This window comes from Nilaparvata lugens, chromosome 8, assembly GCF_014356525.2.
Source record: "Nilaparvata lugens isolate BPH chromosome 8, ASM1435652v1, whole genome shotgun sequence".
Taxonomy (NCBI): Eukaryota; Metazoa; Arthropoda; class Insecta; order Hemiptera; family Delphacidae; genus Nilaparvata; species Nilaparvata lugens.
The window spans coordinates 40,145,698-40,167,084 of NC_052511.1; the positions used below are offsets into that span (position 1 = coordinate 40,145,698).

At 34.8% G+C, this 21,387-nt stretch overlaps 1 protein-coding gene across 2 annotated transcripts in view; it reads left to right on the top strand.

Moving 5' to 3' along the window:
• The first annotated feature begins 5,465 nt into the window (after positions 1-5,465).
• The window catches only part of LOC111054684 (alkyldihydroxyacetonephosphate synthase), a 41,228-nt gene continuing 25,306 nt past the window's right edge, over positions 5,466-21,387 (top strand). For both annotated transcript variants that reach the window (XM_022341755.2, XM_022341754.2), the window contains exons 1-7: positions 5,466-5,790; positions 10,312-10,398; positions 11,357-11,493; positions 13,852-14,001; positions 14,986-15,137; positions 16,225-16,361; positions 19,112-19,293. In XM_022341755.2, the coding sequence (XP_022197447.2) occupies positions 5,600-5,790; positions 10,312-10,398; positions 11,357-11,493; positions 13,852-14,001; positions 14,986-15,137; positions 16,225-16,361; positions 19,112-19,293 (1,036 nt within the window). In that variant the 5' untranslated portion in view covers positions 5,466-5,599. The remainder of the gene's footprint in view (positions 5,791-10,311; positions 10,399-11,356; positions 11,494-13,851; positions 14,002-14,985; positions 15,138-16,224; positions 16,362-19,111; positions 19,294-21,387) is intronic.

The following is a 21,387-nucleotide window of genomic DNA, read 5'->3' on the forward strand; positions in this document are numbered from 1 at the left end:
ATTTCATGGGAGTGAAAAGAGGAGAAAATTCATCACAACCTCGACCACTTTTTGGATTTTGCATCTGAAGTGTTCCACAAGATACGCAACGTTGCATATGCCAGACTGTGAGAATGGGGAAAATATCACAAATTTCTCGCACATTCAAAGTTGCGTATCTTGTGGAACACTTCAGATATAAAATCCAAAAAGTAGTCCTGCGCGACCACTCAATTCATTGGAAATTTATTATCTTTAATATTATATAGAGAATGCTTTTTCTCGAAAAATTCAAGGTTCTCGAGATTAAATGGAAAACTTAAAAAAATCCAAAATTTTGGGGTGAAGTCGCCTTCTGGTGTGTCAGCAAATTTCAGATTAGAATTCAGCGACCCAAAATATATATAGGACCATCGAAAAAATTATTTCGGGGCTGTTTCCTGAAAAACGACCATTTGACTGACTATAAGTTGTTATCCTATTATAATAGCGAGCAATTTATGTACATCTGTTTATATTTTTCTATTTCTATATCTGGTTATCTGGCTATCTGGTTATTTATGTTTAACAGATCTCGGAAACGGCTCTAACGATTTTCACGAAATTCGGAATATAGTAGGTTTATGGTATCAAAATTCGATTGCACTAGGTCTCATCCGTGAGAAAACTCCCTGAAGGACATGAAAAGGATAATTCATCCTTGGAAAAACAGATGATGATTTCGTCTGTGAATAAATCACAGACGAAATATATTTTTCGTAGTGAATAAATCAAAATTCGGGTAAGTAACAGTTTTGGGCTGTGCCTGTTAGTACTTCCCCAATCATTTTAAAGAAATGATTATCAATGAAATAAATCTGTTTATCAATGAATAAATAACGAGCAAAGCTTGGTGCCCCGATATTTGGTATTAATAGATAGAATTTACAAATGTACTTGTTCAGATGATATCTTTATTCCAAAAACCAAACCATTTAAAGATACATTTTGTTCGACTTGTGTTATTTACTCCTGTAATGTTAAAAAGTAAATACTACCAACAACACAACATCAGTGACAACCTATTCCAATTCATGATAAATATCGGGGCACCGAGCTCCGCTCTAGAGTACCTACAAAAGCATATACAAATTATTACGAAAGAAGAAATTATAATAAATATTCATAGTTCATACAGAAAGGTTCTATCTAATCACAGTGGATTGAGATTAATTCGCAGAGGAATGCAAAAATTTCTCTCACAAAAGCATGTTAAATTTTAATCCTGATTTATGTCACGTGAACCAAATCACAGAAGACCATCTCAAAAAGATAGCTTATCTGATTGGTTCTACTGGAATTAATCAGGATTAAAATTTAACCGGCTTTTGTACAACTGTCACTAAGTACCTGATTGAATTATGTACAAAAGTTCAACAGCTGAGTCATAATTTTGTCTCAGTCCCACACACATGCACTCGCTCACTCACTTCCATCATCAACAGACGCCGAAATTATCAGATGTTTTTCCAAGGATGAATAAATTCTTTTAATGTCCTTCAGCGAGTTTCCCCAGGGATGAGACCTGGTGTAATCGAATTTTCATATTATAAACCTACTATGTTCTGAATTTCGTGAGAATCGTTAGAGCCGTTTTCGAGATCCGGTGAAATACAACATATAAACATCTAAAATTTAAACATCAAACAGAAATTGCTCGTTTAATAGTATAAGATTTAGAATACAGTACCTAAACTTGCCGACATTATATATTGTATGAATAAAATCGTTCCAAATTTGTATGAATGTTTACCAAGATTGCTATGCAATATTCTTTTGCAATAAAGAATTATCAATGATATTATTATTCAACTTTTTATAAGTAACCTTAACATTTGAAAAGCAAAGCCTCCCTTACTTATCTTTTAATATCCTATTAAAATATGTGTCATGTAGTTTTTCCTGATAGTCATGAGGTACTTCTTTCTAGTCCTCCCGAACAAGAACGGGTGCACTGCTAGTCCAAAAATAATATCAAAAAAATACTTTATTTCTATTTTAAAGAGATAAGAAACGATGGTATATATTTTTACAATATTATGAAAACAGAAAGAATTCCTCACAAGACCAAAGGTAAATAATGTCCTTTGGAAGATTAGAATGTAGAGGTGCGTACAGATATACGCGCCGCGAACATGAGCAATTCACTTTCAATCAGCTGATTATATCTGTATTTTTACAGAAACGGTAAAATACAGATATAAAAAGCTTGGCATCAGCTGATTAAAAGTGAATTGCTCATGTTCGCGGCGCGTATATCTGTAAGCACCTTAAGATGTGAATTTTATTGTCATACACTGACTAATGTTAAAAACTAAAGAGTTGGGAGTTGGGGTACTTTGGGGGGGGGTCATTACACATGGATGGGGGGGGCATAACTTGAATTGGGGGGGGGCATGCGCCATTGGCCTTGGGGGGGCTGGGCACCCCTGGAGAAACTAGAAGATAAAAATAGAAACTAGAAGATAAAAATAGAAACTAGAAGTGTTCATAAAAAGTGAGAAGAGTAGAGTTTATGAAAGAAATACAGCGTTCACACATATCGTCACATTTTCAGTAATTCACTTGAAACCTCTGTTGGAGACAGTTACTTGAAAACTATGTTTATCCTATTCGAATGGTTTAAGGTCATCTTCACTCGAAATTCGTTTCACTGGAGAGTCTTGCTGTTTTCGAATTAGAATCTTCGTTTCTTTAACCCATACGTATGCCAATTTATTGTTCTTTTTCAGATCTTTAGCTTTATTTAATAGAAATTTATTGTAAGCAGTGAGATGATCATTTAGGAAGATGTTACTAGGTGGGAGATTGCAGTTCAGGTCGCTAGTTTTCAGGTGTCCTTTTGCCTTTGCCGCACTTTTCCAATTCATTTTAGCCGATCTGGAAGTAAAGCGCACTATTACATTTGTTTTGTTTTTAGCAGAGGGAACCCTATGAGCAATCGAAATATGGTCCCTTATGAATGGAGTGTCAATTGCTTTGGCAACGGATTCAAGCAAAGTGTACACGTTTTCGTTTTTCGTTTCCGGAATCCTACAATCTCCAAATTGTCCTTGCGAGAGTGTTGTTGGTTTCATTAATCTCTCTGCGAAGTTTAATATTTTCAATTTCTAGTTTATTACACCTATCTTTAATTGATTTGTTTTCCTCTCGCATAGATTTCAACGAACCTTCTAAGCTCTCAACTGTCTTATAAACATATATATTATAAACATATCAAGATAAACATTAAGAGAAATGCCAAACCGTCGACTTGAGTCTTAGACCTCACTTCGCTCGGTCAATAATATCATAAAGATTATAATATCTTGAGTGGATTTTTGTTTTGGTATGTTGAACTTACCATTCGGTATTGTAAACAAAACATTACCTTACCAAGACTTAGTGGTCTGCAAAACACTACTCTCATTTTCCTGACTGTTGAGTTGAACAGTTTGCTGCATGGACAGAATTAGAGCCAAACCACAGGAAACGTTTTTTCAGGCATTTGCAGACGAGTCGGCAGGGCATTAATCTCTCCGATGATTAATCTCTCGGATGGGCACGTTAAACTGTCGGTCCCGGCTGAAGTATGACAGTCGTAAGGCCCATTGACGGCTTAAATTATATATTCAGGCGGTGGGACCTTCCCGCAAGGGACTCCCCACCAACAAAAGCCATACGAATTTACTAATCTCTCCGATTGGATGATTATCAGCTGACTCCCGAGCGCCAACTCAATCAGCTAATCGGAGATCTTCCTGCCCTGCCGACTCATCTGAAAACTTATGAAAAAAGGTTCGTATGGCTTGGCCCTCATTTCAAGTCCTATTAGATTTGCATCCAATGTGAAGAGGTCTCATGCTACCTCTTCCTAATGCAGAATCTCTCCTAAAAAAAAATTGAACAATGTACTAATCAGAGAAAAATTCTTTCGTCTTGTCTGTAAAAAGTAAATTCGTATGGCTTTTGTTGGTGGGGTATCACTTGCGGGAAGGTCCCACCGCCTGAATATATAATTTAAGCCGTCAATGGGCCTTATGACTGTCATAATTCAGCCGGGACCGACAGTTTAACGTGCCCATCCGATAACACGGGCGTGATCTGGTTAAAAAACTTTTGTTGATGAGAGGGTTTGAACCCGGGATCTCTTTGCTGCTACGCAAGCACTCTATCCACTAGACCGCGGATCAATCCGTCTTGTCTGTGATACAGTACCAAAGGTATCAAAGTACCTTTGTGCGTACTTACATGATATTGGAATGTGCTTATGTTGCACCCAAAAACACTGCTCCATTCTTCAATCCATTTGCTGTATTTTAACACCCATATAATCAAGTCTGTGAGCACGCAGTGCTGGGGTTTTCATTATTAGTTCTGTGTTTTACCAGTTCCCAGAGTTCAGTCTATGGCATGATCGGACAGCAGAATCGGAAACAGGTAGGAGTGGGACAGGTCATAATTATATCATGCTGGTGAGGCTTTGCCCATTAGAGCCTGTTCACATGACAGCGATTTACGCTCGGTTGTCGCGCGGTTGCCAGGTATAGGGAAACACATGGTACCGTACACAAGCAACGCTCGGTTTGAGAAGTCGCCGGCGAATCGCGGCGGTTGTAGTCTCCAGTCCAACCGCTCGGTTACAACAGCCTTAGGTAGACTAAAAATACTCATAAAATGCATTTGATTTTTTCAAAAATAGCACCAGCATGATAATATTCAACACACAGTAATATGAATAATGTAAGAAGCAGTAATATTAGAGTAATAGTGATAAGGATTGAGTACATAGATGTTGTAGTAATTATTTATCATAAGCAATACCCTTAACCGAGCGCAAACCACTCATGAATCGCTGTCATGTGTACGAGACTGGCAAACCGAGCGATTTGCCAATCGAGCGTAAATCACTGTCATGTGAACAAGCTCTTAGAATTAGTTGTCAGTTTTCCTAATCTTAGATAAGTTTTATTAATCTTAGTGAGATATGGGATTGGAATGATGTCAATTATAAAGTAAGATAAGTGTATCCTGAAAAGAAAGCAAGATGTTTAACTGAATCATAAACTCATCATAATAATATCCTGAGAGATCCCAATTACCATTTTTCTCAAAAAAAATCTTGAATATTTTTCTTCTTCGAACAAGTGGGGAAAAAATGCACTTATACAAATACACCCCGATACCACACAGCTTCAGCAAGAGGCAGACTCTTAAAAGTTAGTTACCGTAATGTACGGTAAGTGACAGGTTCAATGCAAATTGCATTCCAATTTATTTTGCCAGTTTTCAGCACATGATTGAAGGTTTATTGATAGTGAAAAAATATCTAAATTGTAATAGATATGTTTATTTGAATTTTAGATAGTAACGTGACATTAGCCTGTATTTTGAAAATACCGGCACAGTCTCCATTTTGAGACTAGTGCTGCCTCTATTGTCATTTGTTGGAACTAGTTTTGTTTGAAGCTCTGGAATGGGAACCAAAGCAAAGAGTGAGGTTATAAAACGACTTCTCTCGACATCAGTCTCCAGTTCTCTTCTGTATTCATTTCTATTCAGTTAAGTGAGAGTTGATGGTGGAGAACGGTTCTATCTAAATATGAAAACATCAAAAGACCGCGTGATAACACACACCGGCAGTGCAAGAACTGATAAAGAAGATGAAGACAGACTCAGCGAAAATTCAGCAATTCCAGAGAAAAGTGGACTGGACGGGGGTGTGGCATGCTTATCAGCTAAAAACAATGGAGATATTATCCAGCAACGACCACCAACTGTTACCAAAAAAAGGTAAAATATCAAAGCTTTATTACTCAAGTTTAGTTATTATGTAAATGGCACTCAAATTCAACATTTTAAAGACTTCATTGTTGTGGTAATTTTGGTTTAGTCAACTAGCCGGCTACTTTATTCTTAATTTTGACAAGCCCATATTTCTATTTTATCATAGGCTAGTTCTCATTAAATTTTGTATGCTTGTTTTGCTCGGTTGATGTCAAGTACCTAATCTAGCCTATGTCATAGCCTACCTGTAGATTTAAGCAAAAATGATGTAATCATTAAAGTAAATCTTCGTATTAACTTGGAACTCAACAAGATATATTTTCCTTTAACATGTTTTTTGAATACTTGTTCTTCATTAGCAATCGATAAATGAATTCAGAATTGCTAAATCAGATACTTTTCACATCATCTCTTGGAAAATATAGCCGGTATTATGATAAAGCATAACCTTACTCTTATCAAGAACTACAAGTACCTAATAGGGTATGTTATCGGCCTATCAAACCCTCAACTGAATTGATAATATTCTATGTAGCATAATTTATTTTTTAATTATGGAGAATGTGTAACTTTTGGTTAATATCAAATTTGATATGGTATTTTTGCATTTTTTCCTGTAATATTCCCGCATTTAATAAATATGGATAGCAATAGTAAGGATGGGTACCTATTTGCAGATGATTTTGGCTTAAAAATAAATTGCCCCTCCAAGCATGATCTTGAAAGTGAGAGGAATCAAAGTTATTTGGTTCTAAAAGACTGGTGAGCAGCAAATAATCTTTTTCTCAATGATAGTAAAACCGCTGACATTAACTTTGCATTCAGAAAGGTTAAGGGTGAGACTCCATTGAAATTTTTAGGTATTTTTATTGACCCTTGTCTGTTGTGGGATGCACACATTGACTACCGTATTTGTCAGGTAGGATGGCCAAAGGATTGTATATGTTACGGAGACTTTGTGTAACTGTGGATGTGTCTGTACTAGTGAATATTTACTATGCACACATCTAGAGTCTCCTTTCTTACGGAATAATGCTTTGGGCAAACAGTGTAAACGCCAAATCAATTTTTGTTCTTCAAAAGAAGGCAATAAGAATAGTATGCAAGCTACCATATAATGCACATTCCATATTATTGCTACCTACCATATTATTTCATTCACCTAGGTATCCTGACGTTGCCGTCGTTATATGTCTTAAAAATATTATGTTATGTACAAGGCAATTTGAATAACTATGATTCTAATAGCTTCCACGGTTTAAATACAAGAAATAGACACACACTTAAAATTCCGTTGTAGTCACACTAAATCACAAAGAAACTGGCACTTCACATCTAACAAATTATAAAACTCCACCCCTGACCACTTGGAGGAACTCACATGCACACAATTTAAAAAAGTATTGAAAGCAGTGTTAATTGATCAATGTTTGTACACCGTACATGACTATTTTAGAATAGATTGGAATCGTTTTATGTGATTCATGTTTTATTTTATTGTTCTGATACTGACTGATCTCAGTGTTTTTGTGTTTGTTTTGACTTACTTTAGTGTTAAAAAATTGACGATGTCCATGTATTCATGTGAATATTTTATGACTAATAAATTCTCTTCTATTCATCACTGTGCACAAGTTTAACCTTGATCAATTCAATAGGATAGCAATACCGGTATCACCAAGTATAGTATCTACTTCAAAAGTTAATACATAAAACCAAGCTACCTGTAGTGAGATTTATAGCATAAATCTGTAGCAGATTTTATACCAATTTTTTGAGTACCAGTACTTACTTACTTACTTCTGTCCTTCGTCATTGACCAGATTCCTGGATGGACGGCTCATTTTATATTCAGACCTAATTTGGTCGTCGTTGATTGTAAAAATTTTTACAAAACTTGTCAAACATTAACGTTTTTAAAGCTTAAAAATAGATCCAGATGGTCGGACGGATTCTAAATCACTTGAATCAAATTAAAGACTTGTCGGCCTCAAAGTATTCAGCCACAGAGTAGAATGGCATCCCACGCAGCCAGGCTCTAATCCTTCCACCAAAACTTCTGTCATCCAGATCCCTCACCATGTCTGGCAGCGCGTTGAAGATCTTCTGTGCCAGTACAGGGAAACAGTCTCTTTTCTTGTTCAATCTGCAGAAGGGTACATCAATTTTTGCTTTCCCTCTGGTATTATACGAATGCTTATCGGCTCTTCTTGTCATTGAGTGATAATGACGTTTTATGTGTAGCAAGGAGAGCAGAATATACTTGTTGAACACCGTATAGATACCCAGTCTGATGAAGATCGGCCGCCAGTACTTACGTCAGGCGACCGAGGTCTCATAAAAATCATTTGAATATTCAAGCATTCTAATAATTATGTCTATTGACGAATCGCGGACTAGCAGCTTTGTGCTCACATTGAGATTTCATGAGTATCTACAGAGTATGGCATCATAGTTTCCTCTTTCAAAACATAATAAAACACATTGTAAAAGTCAGAAGAGTTCTATTCCATTCTCAGAATGTAAGTATGTATTTAGAGTTTTGTTTTATGCAGCTTTATAAGTACATCATGAAGTTGTCGGCCCCCACTTTGAATACACTTAGAGTACTTATTTCTAGTATTTGATATTACCTTTTCGAGCATCGCAGGCATAATTTTTGCAATTTTATCCTGTATGCTGTTCATAAAATCTTGAAGGGTCTTTGAACGGTTCTCATTAGACATATAGTATTTAAAAAAATCTCACCAAAAAAACAAATGGGGCCAAATTAGGAGATCGTGCCGATCATTGCAAATCGCCTCTGATTAAGATAAGGCATTCTGAGAAGTCCTCCATCAAATCAGTCATTTTGTATGGATGGAAATGACGGTCTTCGTAAAGAATTCACCTCACAGAACAATCGGAAAGACCAAGGGAAGATGCATATTTGCGTGCTGAACCCTTGGAGATTACAAAATTGAAGCTCTCACTGTCTTTATGTGATCTTATCAGTGGAAGTTTAGATCTTCGTTTTGTGGTACTGCCTGTTTTTCTAAATGTAGTAATCCACAAAACAATTTATTTCCGGCCTGGAACACGGGCCAACGGGGCTAAATTAAACCGATTCTGAAAGTCACCCTGTGCTGCAACCACTGAACAGCCACTCGAAAAGTAGGCCTTAACGGCGAACGAACGCTGTTCCAATACATAATGGTGGCTGAAATGTGCAAGAACAAAACTTTAAACCCACAACTATCCAGAGTGACTAATTGCATTCAGCTAAGTCATCAACTAATTGAACAGTAATCATTTAAAAAAAGGAAATTATGATGCCGCACTCTGTATAATGAGGTCCACGTTATAATGACAGTGGAGAAATATTAAGATTGGATGATTGCAATGTCGATTCTCTGTCTTGCCACTGCCTTCTGTGGAGGATAGCTCATACCGTAATATCAACGATTCATTCTCATTTCATAATAATCAATTACCCTATATTTTATCCGTCAAGAAAGAATATTTTTCAATTATTTTCATAATTGAGATTAAATAGTTAATTAATTTATTTTTATAATTTATAATTCATTTATTGTAAAAAATACTATAATCAAAATACAATTATGACATTGGAGGAAAAACTATGCTGAGCCTGTACTATTTCTCTCCAAAAATTTTGATAAAATGTTGATGTTGTCCAAAAGATAAGGTTACGTAATCACACACTGCTTCGTTACTTGATTTTCGGTCCAGGAATGATGATTTAAAATTTTGAATTTTGAAGGTTGATTTTATAGGTACTCTAAATGAATCAAAGAATGTATCACAATAAATTGAAAACTTTAGAAATATTGCACTTATTTAAAAAAAATTGATACAAAATCAAAAACCTACTCACTATTTGTTTTATATTTCTACATTCATAAAAAACGATCTGGCAACGTTGCAGAGCTAAAAAAGGATAGGGCTATCTGCTTTGTCAATAGATAGACAAGGCTAGCAACACCAATGCTAATCGAATACTATTATTATAACGTGGACCTCACTATAACATGTTGTGTAAGCTACTAAAGATTATTTAGAAACTCAGTTACCATTTATAAGTAGGCATACCTCTCAAATTTTGGCTATCAGCATGGCTATCTTTATTTTGATGGTGGCGATCCTGAAGTTCTGTTGATGACTCATTGTATCATGTGGATGTCCAAATAAATATTTGATTCAAAATGTTATAACATTATCATAATATTAATAAAAAATATTATAGCTGTTATTAAGACGCGTCAACCTAGATATTAGCGTACGACTCTGCTCCATTCTGCTAGTAACTTTAGAATAAAATATTTCAAAACAGATTCTAAAGTATTGATTTTGGTTATCAATCTGTCTGGAACGCCAAAACAAAATTTATTTTGTTAAAAACCATTCAAACAGAATAGAAAAGTATTTTGTCAGATTTATACACTCCTAAATATTACTGATTCATATTTTTGTTATTTATCATTACAGTGATGTCGCTATGAAATGCAATCTTTATTTTCATTACAGAATAGACGTATTAAAATGGAATGGCTGGGGATACAACGATTCTCAATTTCTTATGAAAAACGACGTGGCCTACTTCAGTGGAAGAAGGTAAGATTAATTGAAAATTCTAAAAAAATGCTAAGAATTAATTAATGAATATTATTGTAATCATTCACCACTACAAGTTAATTAAATGCTACCTTTTTGTTATTTGTTCATGTTTTTTTAGACAAGAATAAGGAAAATTGCAGTTTTCCTTGTTCTTCTCAAGATCCGAGAAATAATAATTATAACACAATATAAACAACAGTAGAACATCGTTTAAGGTGTATTGTTCCATAGAATATTCTCATACTAAATTGCTTCAAGCTCTCACTGAAACCTACATTGTGTGTTAAAATGTCAATAGAATATTCATTTATTAAACCATTTACGACCAATTCATTCATAGTATTTATCAAGTCTTTTCGTATCTTGAAGTGTTGAAATCGTTGACTGCTCGTTTATATTTTTATTTGCATTTAAATATTTGAAGCGTTCTTGAATGAAGGATGAAATAAATTATTATGTCTGACGGGAATCGAAGCCATAACTTTTACAACTTCAGGTTGTCGTAATTTATATACTATGCTGGAATGAATGAGTACCGCAGTGAAACATGAACAAGGCTACTGAAACCTTTAAATGGAATTCAGTGAAAATATTTTTATAACTTTTCAATCAACGCTTACTCTGTTACATGACCTACAATTCGTCATCCACAGTTCGTATTTTATTTGAAATTAAACGTTATTGCCTAAACATTTTGAAATACAATAAAATATGTTTCATTCTAACTATTATAAGTTAGACAAGAAATGAACTAAGTTGGCGAAAAAATACAAATAGCCCACAGTTAAAAAATCCGATTTTAATAAGCGGTATTGATAATTATCAATAACCTAATACAAATTTTTGAGAGAGAAAATACATTGATGATTAGAGAAGTAGTTAACATTAAAGTACGATAATCGTCCAAGGGTATTTTTTGGAAATACATTTAATAGTTGGATTGGTTCAATTTCAGGTACCTCATAGGTGACATGCCCTTACCATTTCTTATCCAATGGGCTAAAGATGCAGTCAAATTTGATCCAAAAAATTACATTCCTTCTAGAGCTCTACCTAGCCCTGACGATTATCCAAAACCCATCATACAGTCTGGTGAGTTTATCAATATTATTTAGGAAATATATATTAGATAATAATAAGTAAAAGCCTTTACAAGCTATTATTATTAAAGAGTGTGAGTTGATAAATGCAATATTATATAAGTTTAGTATTGAATTTGTTTGGCACTCCAAGATAGTTTAAACTTATCTCGTTATAAATTATTTCGATACTAGTTTTATGAGTACCTTACTTTCTGTGTCACTTTGATATCTATAAGCTCTATATCCCTTTTTCACTTTAAAACCTCTAATTTGGTTATAAAAATTATCCAATTTTAAAAATTAATCATCCAATTCCAAGATATTCCCCCATTTGAAAGTTGAAGAAAGCGATCAAGTTATTGTTAACGGTTGAATTTAATTTAAATGCATAAGCAAGCTATCAATGATGTTTATGTTTCAAGGCTATAGTGTTTTAATGCTTGTAATTTAATGTTGTATACTAGAATTGGCTGCTCATTTAGCGTGAACAATTACTCAAAACAGCTCAATAATTACTTTCGCACACCAGTCAAGATTCTAACAATAAAACAGTATTCAGATTATCAAGGATAAGTGAAATAGTATTTGTATTTTCTATATACATAACTGTATACATAATTGATAGTCGTTATCAGTATGTATATGATTTTATGATCGACCGCAACATGATCATTACTTACGTTAGATATGTATTACTTATGATGATAATTAAAGTTAACAATCTTTAAAAGGCAAATAATAAGCTTCATCAGTATTCAATAGAGTTGTCGTTATCGTATTGCATTGTTATCTCTTCTTTACAACCAACAATAGCATAATATGATTGGCCTACATTACCTGTGTCTTACTTGAAACACAGGTACCGTACGCCTTTTTTACCCAACAAACAACCATTCGATTTTGAATGAGGAAATTTCAAGGCACTCATGTAAAAGTCATTGCGTATTATTGGATGTTTATTTACAGAGGCTCAACACACAGGTGTGCAAATAGAGAAACTTTAAGTAGGCACTTTAGTTTACAGAAGCGCTAGAAATGGAAAGTTTTCTTCATTTTTTATTTTGTCAGCGTCCTTCGAACACTTGTCATGCATTCTTGTTGTCTCAATCATTCTGTGATTTTCTTTTTAACTTGGACATACATTTAAAAATCACTTTTGAATTGAATCTAACTTATATAAATAAAAATCGAGCCTCAAATTTTGACATTCAATAACTTTTTTATCTGTGCACCGAATTTGATGATTTTTTTTAATGATGGTTACTTCTTGCAGAAGTAGAAAAAGCATCAAGTCGACAGGCATCGAATAATATTTAATCTCAATTATTGATTAATATTCGTCTCATATGAAGTCCCAACCTGAATCTTAAGATTTACTACAGCATAAACCATTGTATTCATTACTTTTTCGTACAATTTCAGTTGATAATTATATGATGCTCACTTGCAGAAGTTTAAGAGAGCATCGTTTTTGAAAACTTTTAATAGAATCTTCTCTTATTATCTATTGACCAATATATTATGTCTCATTATTCTTTATATCATAGTATTATCTTAGAATTTATCAATCTCTGATTGATTATCATTTAATTATTGTTTAATCTTCTTCTTCTCCATCTTCTTCTTCTTCTTCTTCTTCTTCTTCTTCTTCTTCTTCTTCTTCTTCTTCTTCTTCTTCTTATTCTTATTCTTCTTCTCCATCTTCTTCTCAGCTTTTTCGTTGGTGGTTGGTGTTTCGGGTCAGTCTCTTCCAGGAATTTCAGTCATAGGCTTTGTTTGGTGTTAGTTCCTTCTCTACAAGATCTTGGGCGATACAATTTTCCTATTTCTTTGTAGTGTCTTCGACATCTAGTGGTCGATCTTTTTTTTCTACATAATCGGTCCTCCCTTTTCCACACGTGTACATACAACTGCAGTCTTTTTACTTTGATATTTATCTGTAACCTTCATTCTGTTGACGTTTAATCTTAGTAGTTTATTTAAAAAAGCATAAATGTACAAAACGCATATTGTCTGCTTTTCTTTAGGGCTATTTTTGAATATAATTAAAATAGAAGTCTATTAAATATAAATCTCAGTACCCTTTTTAATTTTGTCACGACATGTTTCGTACAGTTATGCCATTTTCAAGTCAAAAAAAGCTTGAAAATGGCATCAATGTCCAAAACATGTTGTGACAAAATCATTTAAAAGGGTACTGAGATTCATATTTCTATTTATAAAAACGAATATTGTTTAATCTTGGTAGTTTATGAAAAAATATTCATGAATCAAGATTATCTCATATGAAGACTACCACAGATTATCCATTGCATTCATCGGGTTTCGTGCTATTTGATTTGATGCATGTGATGATGGTTATTTGCAGAAGTGGTAGACAACATCAAGTCGTTGGGAATCGAATACTCGGTGGATGGAGTGGATAGACTGGTGAGAGCTCATGGCCAAACATTAGAAGATATTTACATGTTGCGCAATGGACCCATGCCTCGTATTCCCGACCTCGTTGTTTGGCCAGGTAAGTGACATCAGCACATTCATTCATCATCTATTGACTCAGTGATACACGAGTCATATTGCCGTAAAGTTGTTTCTGTGTTTGTTGATGAATGAATCAACAAATATTATTATTCGTCCAATTTACCACCCACGGAAGGGGTATTTGGATGTGTCGATATTTTGTCAAATCAAGTCCTATTTCAATTATTTTTTATAGCAAAAATACATAAAATATATACATAACAATATTGATTATGATAGCTGAATAAATGAATCAAAGTTTTAATGCTTACGAGAGAGTTCAGCAATGGAGTTTTGTAAAGGTGTGTACAGACTAATGCGCCACAAACACGCGCATTTCACGTTTTATCTGCTGATGTTATGCCCATTTATCTGTCGTACAGAAACAGTAAAGATGGTTTTCGTTTGTGCGTAAATGCCGTCGTCGACCACGACAGGGAGAGAATCCGAGATTGGGTAGATTTCAATTTGTCTACATAACCTAAAAGATTATGTTCAAGTATGCTTTAATGGGGCAGGTTGAGCTTATACTTTTAAATGGCAATATGTTGATATTATTAGAATTGTTTAATTCTTTAATAATAAAGACAACTAATGAAAAGCTATTTGATCAGCTGTTTTAGCACACTTGAAATTTGGACAATATGAATGTCAACAATGCTTGTCGTCGTCGACTGCGGAAATTTACGCACAAACGAAAATGCACCTTTTCGCACAAACGAAACCGCAACTTAAGATACAGATATAATATGATAATAATCAGCTGATGAAAAGTAAAAATGTGCGTGTTCGTGGCGCATAAGTCTCTACGCACAATTTAAAATTATTTTAATCACCAATAGGTGGATTATTTTGATTATGCTGATTCATCCACTGGCATGAAATCTCATTATTATTTGGCACCCTCGGCTGTTTCTTCACTTTGTACTTTGAACTGTATACTTTGTCAATTGTAATGTTGTCGTATAAATATACTTTTCAGTTTGTCATGAACAAGTGGAAAAACTTGTGAACCTCGCCAGTGACCACAATTTAGTGATAGTGCCATATGGAGGAGGCACCAGTGTATCTGGGGCTGTCACCACTCCACAACATGAATCCAGGACGATTGTCGCTCTAGATACATCACAAATGGTAATTATCTATTTTTACCTTTTTTATTGATACCGTACATGAAATAATATACGATTTGAATAGAGAGAACAATTGAGATGAATTTTTGTCTAAATAGAATTCGAGTAAATTGTCAATTTTTAGAATTTATTTTATTCAAATGTTAATTTTTTCATAAGAATTTGAGGAATTCAGAATAATTCTAGTTTATGCTCATTTTGACTAAAAACTATTTATGAATTGGAAATGAACGTTGACATTGTTAATTTAAAATTAAGGATTTATGCAGTTTTTTGCATAATTATGTCTGTTGAATCTTGAGGCATTGTATTTATAGTCAGTGGATAAATGGATAAAAGATCATTCTGGGTTTCATTTAGCTTGAATTTAAAACTAGTTTATCAAAGTTAATGAATATTACAAAGTTAATGTTATAGTAGGGATTGAAGCAGTTTTTGGCATATGCCTGTTGATTCTTAAGGCATTGTATTTATTGTTAATGAGTAGATAAATGGATGAAAGATCATTCTGGGTTTCATTTAGCATGAATTTGAAACTATTTTCAACAATACATTCATTCAGAAACTAGGATAGTTTCAACTTTAACAAGGTTTATGAATATGACCAAGTATTGTTAGAATAGTATGAAGCATTTCTAATTTGAAAACATTACAAATTCTCTTGTATTCTGATTTCACCTAAAATGTGCCATGGAAGAGCCCATTTTTCCTTACTAAAATGAAAGTTTATTCACTTTATAACAGACTAGCAGGTTACCCGTGCTCCGCAAGGGTCTAATTAAAAACTTGATAAACTGAAAACTTGACCTACTGCAATCTTGAAGAATTTAGAATAGGCCTATAACCATCCTCTGTAAATAAAGAAGCAATTTGCAAAATTTCAAGTAAATCTGTCCAGTAGTTCATACGTGATGATTCGTCATTCGTGAATTTCCTATCTCCTACCGCTGTATAAGCCAATTTCTTCTTTATTATATTATAGATGTTCCTTCCCAATAATTTGACTGAAAATAGTCTTTTAGTAATAAATTTATTCAATCTGTAGCTACTTGAACTAATTTCCAATTGAATGCATTTGAATGTTGCAGAACAGGATACTGTGGGTTGACAAGGAAAATCTGACAATCTGCTGTGAGGCAGGAATGATAGGACAGGATCTGGAAAGAGCTCTGCACGATCAAGGACTCACAACAGGCCATGAACCCGACTCCTACGAGTTCTCAAGGTCATTAGATTATTATTAGAACCAATTATTGTTGATCTAATTAATTCCAGAAATATTGCATGTCTATAATACTGATTCCAATTTAACGAGCTCGTCTACTGATGAAAGTATTGATAAATGCTCTGCCATAAATGATTCTGTTTATCAAGATTCTACACTAAAATTATTACTTGCATTCTAATATATAATTATTGTGGAAAATATCAAATAATCACTCGCTGACTGAAGCATGCTTCGATTCACATGGTATTCAGTGAGTAAATATTTAATACTAGCTGGCCCGGCGAACTTTGTACCGCCAGATAGTTAATGCATCTCATGACAAACTTTAGCTGGATGCACACCTGAGGAGGCGCGATGCGGCATTTCGGCAACTCACACACACTGAATCGGACATGACGTGGAACTGTGTGATAAGGCAATCTACATAAGATCAACACTTTGTATCAACAAGCCGCGCCTCCTCAGGTGGGCTTAGCCCTAACTTAATCTGATGCACTATATTTTATTTAAATTATCCAAAAACCAGTATTTACATTTATAGGCTATATCAATATGGACTTCCTATGTGCTTAGTTAGTTGTGCAGAAGTTTGTATTTTTATGTATAGTTGAATGCAGCTTGCTGGGAAATTGGATGGTATATCTCCTTGCTGCTGATTTTCCCTTGCTAAATTTACAACATTTCGAGTTGTACGACCCAAGTTTTTACGTCGTTCGTACCGCGGTATTATTGAGAATTAAAATTTTGTGAATCAGTAGAAAAAAATTGAATAACTGATCTACCGACGCACTACCTCCGTAAACAAAGCCATAGTGCATTCGTGTGACGTCAGCACAGATAGGGCTCCTACACCAATAAAACACTAGCTGATATAGCTCATATCAACGAATTTTTATTGGTGTAGAAGCCCTACTTGTGCTGACGTCACACAAATGCACTACGGCTTTGTTTACGGAGGTAGTGACCGACGGCTGTTGGATGACGAAATGATTATAACAGCTGATTTTTATTTCTGCGTGTGGCCAGCTCACAAATCTTCTCCCATACGTGAACTTTGAAGGATCGTAGAAAAGAGTCCTGAATTCGGATCATAAGTTTGATAGGCCATAAACCTGCTCCTGAACATAACAAACACAACTGAAAAAAATCATCAATTTCGGTGCACACATAAAAAGTTATTGAACGTCAAAACTTAAGGCTCGATTTTCATTTATATAGATTCTCAACAATTTTGTTAGTCTACAAGTCGTCAGTTTAGAGTTAACACTAGATGAAACAGTTTGTATCAAGGAATTCAAGACTATTTTGTTTACTATCTCACTTGGAGAAAGTTCCATTTCTGAAATAGTGAATATTGAACAAACTACAATAATAGTCAATCTGAAGTACAATTCAATTTCTCATACTTGTTGAATATTTCTCAATATTTTTCAATCTACAAGTCTTCTCTTTTTTTCAATTTTAATATATTAAAATGTGTACGTTCTGTATACAGTAAATTGTTCCAGCTCCAATCGTAAATTGTTCCATCACTTAACTAGTGCAAAATGTTGCCATGGAACGCCATTTCAAAATCGTTGGTTCAAGCTTTTGGCGCGCACATATAAAGTTGATTTACACTAAAATGTGTCGTTTACTAGCTGCGTGAATGAAGAAAGGCTGTTTTACAAACTTACCGTCTAGAAAAGTGTGCATTTCTTTTATTACATTACTCTAAAATTTTATATAGAGAAAAATTCATTTAATGAATGGTTATCAAACTCATATTGTTGGTTATGTATTCTATGGTTATGCTATAGTGAACAAACAAACTATCAGCGCATGTTCATAGAAGCAAGCAGACTACAATAATCGACCAATGAGAGCTCAGATAGTTGGAACTGTACCAGGTCGGACAATTTACCACGCTTCGACTGTGGGACAGGATTTTGGAACTGGAACTGGTGGTTTCTGGTACAGAATCTGTCAAAACTCTTCCCATGGAACGCGGAACTTTTTACCTGGTAAATTGTGAATCGGACAATTTACCACATTCCATGTACACAGAACGGGCCCATTATATGAACATTTTCACTGTACCCGATAAAAAAGTAAATTCATATGGCTTTTGTTGGTGGGGAGTCCCTTTCGGGAAGGTCTCACCGCCTGAATTTTAATTCAAGTCGTCAATGGGCTTTAAAATTATTTTCATACCCGATAAATATTTCTATATTGTATGAAGGTAAATTCTGAATCATGAAATATGTCTACTATGAATTTAATTGGTACTGTATTTTATTATTGTAAAACCTTGCTCCATTGTAGTTCTACTCCTGTTTTATTATCTATTACTTTTGAATTTTCGCAATAGACTATATTTTTATTACTATCGTATTTCATAAAACTTTAAAGTGAAAAAACACTCACATTCTTTGATGTGGCGACGTCCGTTTCGTGCTGGTATTGCACATTTCCAAGCCAGAGACAAGATTTTTTGGTCTATCTTAATTCAACTGCAGGCTAAACCTTTAAATTGATTTTTTTCAATTACAGTTTTGAGCCTATCTTAATTCAACTATAGGCTAAATTCATCTACAGATGTTGTAGAATTGTTCTATAAGACAAGAAATATATTGTGTTCTAAAAAAATACAGAAAACATGTGTTTTAGAATTGTTCCTAAATACAATAAAAATATTGTGTTTTTATTTCATTATGGGATAATCCCAATATCTTTGGCCATTTCATTGAATATTTGTTATGTTGCAGCGTTGGCGGGTGGGTGGCGACCAGAGCATCTGGCATGAAAAAGAACACATACGGCAACATAGAGGACCTCTTGGTGCAGGCCAAGATGGTCAGTCCTCAGGGCACCCTCGTAAAGGGCCTCTCACATGTGCCTAGGGCCTCCATTGGACCCGACTTCAACCATGTCATACTCGGATCAGAAGGTACCATCAATATTCAATACTATCTCACTACTATCAATGAGAAAATATAGCATTAGAAGATAGCCCAAGGTATAGGGTGTTTATGTTCCAGATTTCACTGTTATAATAGTACACGTCCCGTAGCTTTGCCTCCGTGACTTTGAAACGGCATATAGGCAAGATATGATAATATTCACAGCTTTGCAAAAACATCAGGCTTCAGAGACCCTAGATCACTAGATGGAGGAAGCTCCCTACACACAGAGATTCTTCATGAACGAGAGAGTAGCAACGTATCACCAACAATGGAAAGAGCATGTTGAACGAATGCCAGCTGATAGGCTGTGTTGTGCTAAAAGGACGTAACTCCAAAACGCTCCTTGTGTATATTTTCGGATAAAACACGTTGCTTTTGAGAAGATACAAAAATCATCTGTGGCTTATGGAAAGATACATTATATTAAAGCTCCTTGTGTATCTTTTCGGATGAAACACGTTGCTTTCAAGGAGATACAAAAGAGTATTGTTGCTTATGGGAAGATACATTTTCAAAAATGTTCGATGTTTTTGAACGGGTAGTACTGTAGTGTAGTGGCCCTCCGTTGATAGGCACAGCCACAGGACCCGGACTGTAACTCAAGCTGATAGTCCACTATGTACAGAAGCTCTTCTTCTCAAGTAGTTCTTTTTCGTGAAGCTATGTGCCGCTGGTAGCCTCTCATACTGTGCCGTTCTTACACCTTCATACGGCCAAGACAGTAATGATAGATATAGTGAGGTCCACGTTATAATGTCTGTGAAGAAAGATAGGAGAAAAACGTTGCCAAGTCTCTCCATTTTGCCACTGAGTGTACACAGTTGTTACTCAATTCATCCCATTAAACCTTATCTAATAATAATTATCATTTCCTTGATAAAATAATCAATTTAATGTCAAATTAATCAAGAATATACATTTCTACATAATTTTATTCAAAAATTTGCTTCCATAACTGAGATCAGATTTTATCTCTATACAAACCTGAAATGGCGGCTAATTTAAAAAGCTGTGATACACCAATCTGAATTTCAAAACAATAGAAATTGAGTAATTTGGTAGGCATTCTATTCCAATTTTTTAAAAAAATAATAGAAAAATATAAATCCTATTTAAAATAAGTAATTTCAATGGAAATAATTCTGAAAAAAAACTTTCAATATTATTTATACCGGTACGAGTAGGTCTAACCTATATGAGTAGGCTAACTGAAGCATGGATGAAGTCTAGGATGGTTAGTTATCAACTTTTAAAATGTCAATTCAGGTATTTTAATTTGTGTTTCTCATACGGTAATGTCTAAAAATTATTTAATTGTTTCAAAAATACATTTTTCCTACAGATACCCTGAAAAGTGACCATTTGTGCACTGATTGCAGGCTGCAAAGAATCACTTTTCCGCACTAGTGGGCAAAGTGAGTACTTTGCGTACTCCAGATTTGCAGCATGACAACGCAAAATAGTTAGTAGGTTATATGGAGCACCAGTGCAGCAAAATCAAAATGAAGTTGGTAACAGTGACTGCTGTGGCTGCTATAGTGAGCAGAGGTGCAACGAAGCACAACGCGCTAATTATTAAGTAGATATTATAATGGAGGACAACGACAGCACAGTGCCACCACAGCACACACCACACAGCTGCCCCCCGCCATTCAAACACACATACATTATTCAGGCAATTTTACCCATAATTACCCACTTTTCATATCCAATGGTAACTGTAGGAAAAATTTAATGTGAAATACGTGCGCAAAGTTCGTTTGCTGCACTCAAGAAACCATTCCGCCCTCGCCTACGGCTCGGGCGTAAACGTTTCTTTCGATGCAGCAAACTGTCACTTTGCGCACTAGTTGCACAAATAACTATTTCCTACAGTTACGTTGAAAAGTGGCCATTGCTGCACTGATTACAGAACGCAAAGAATCACTTTTCCGCTCTAGTGCGGGAAAAATTTTTCTGCACTCCAGATTTGCAACATGGCAACGCAAAATACTTAGTAGGTTATATGGAGCAACAGTGCAACAAAATCAAAATGAAGTTGGTAACAGTGACTGCTGTGGCTGCTATAGTGAGCAGAG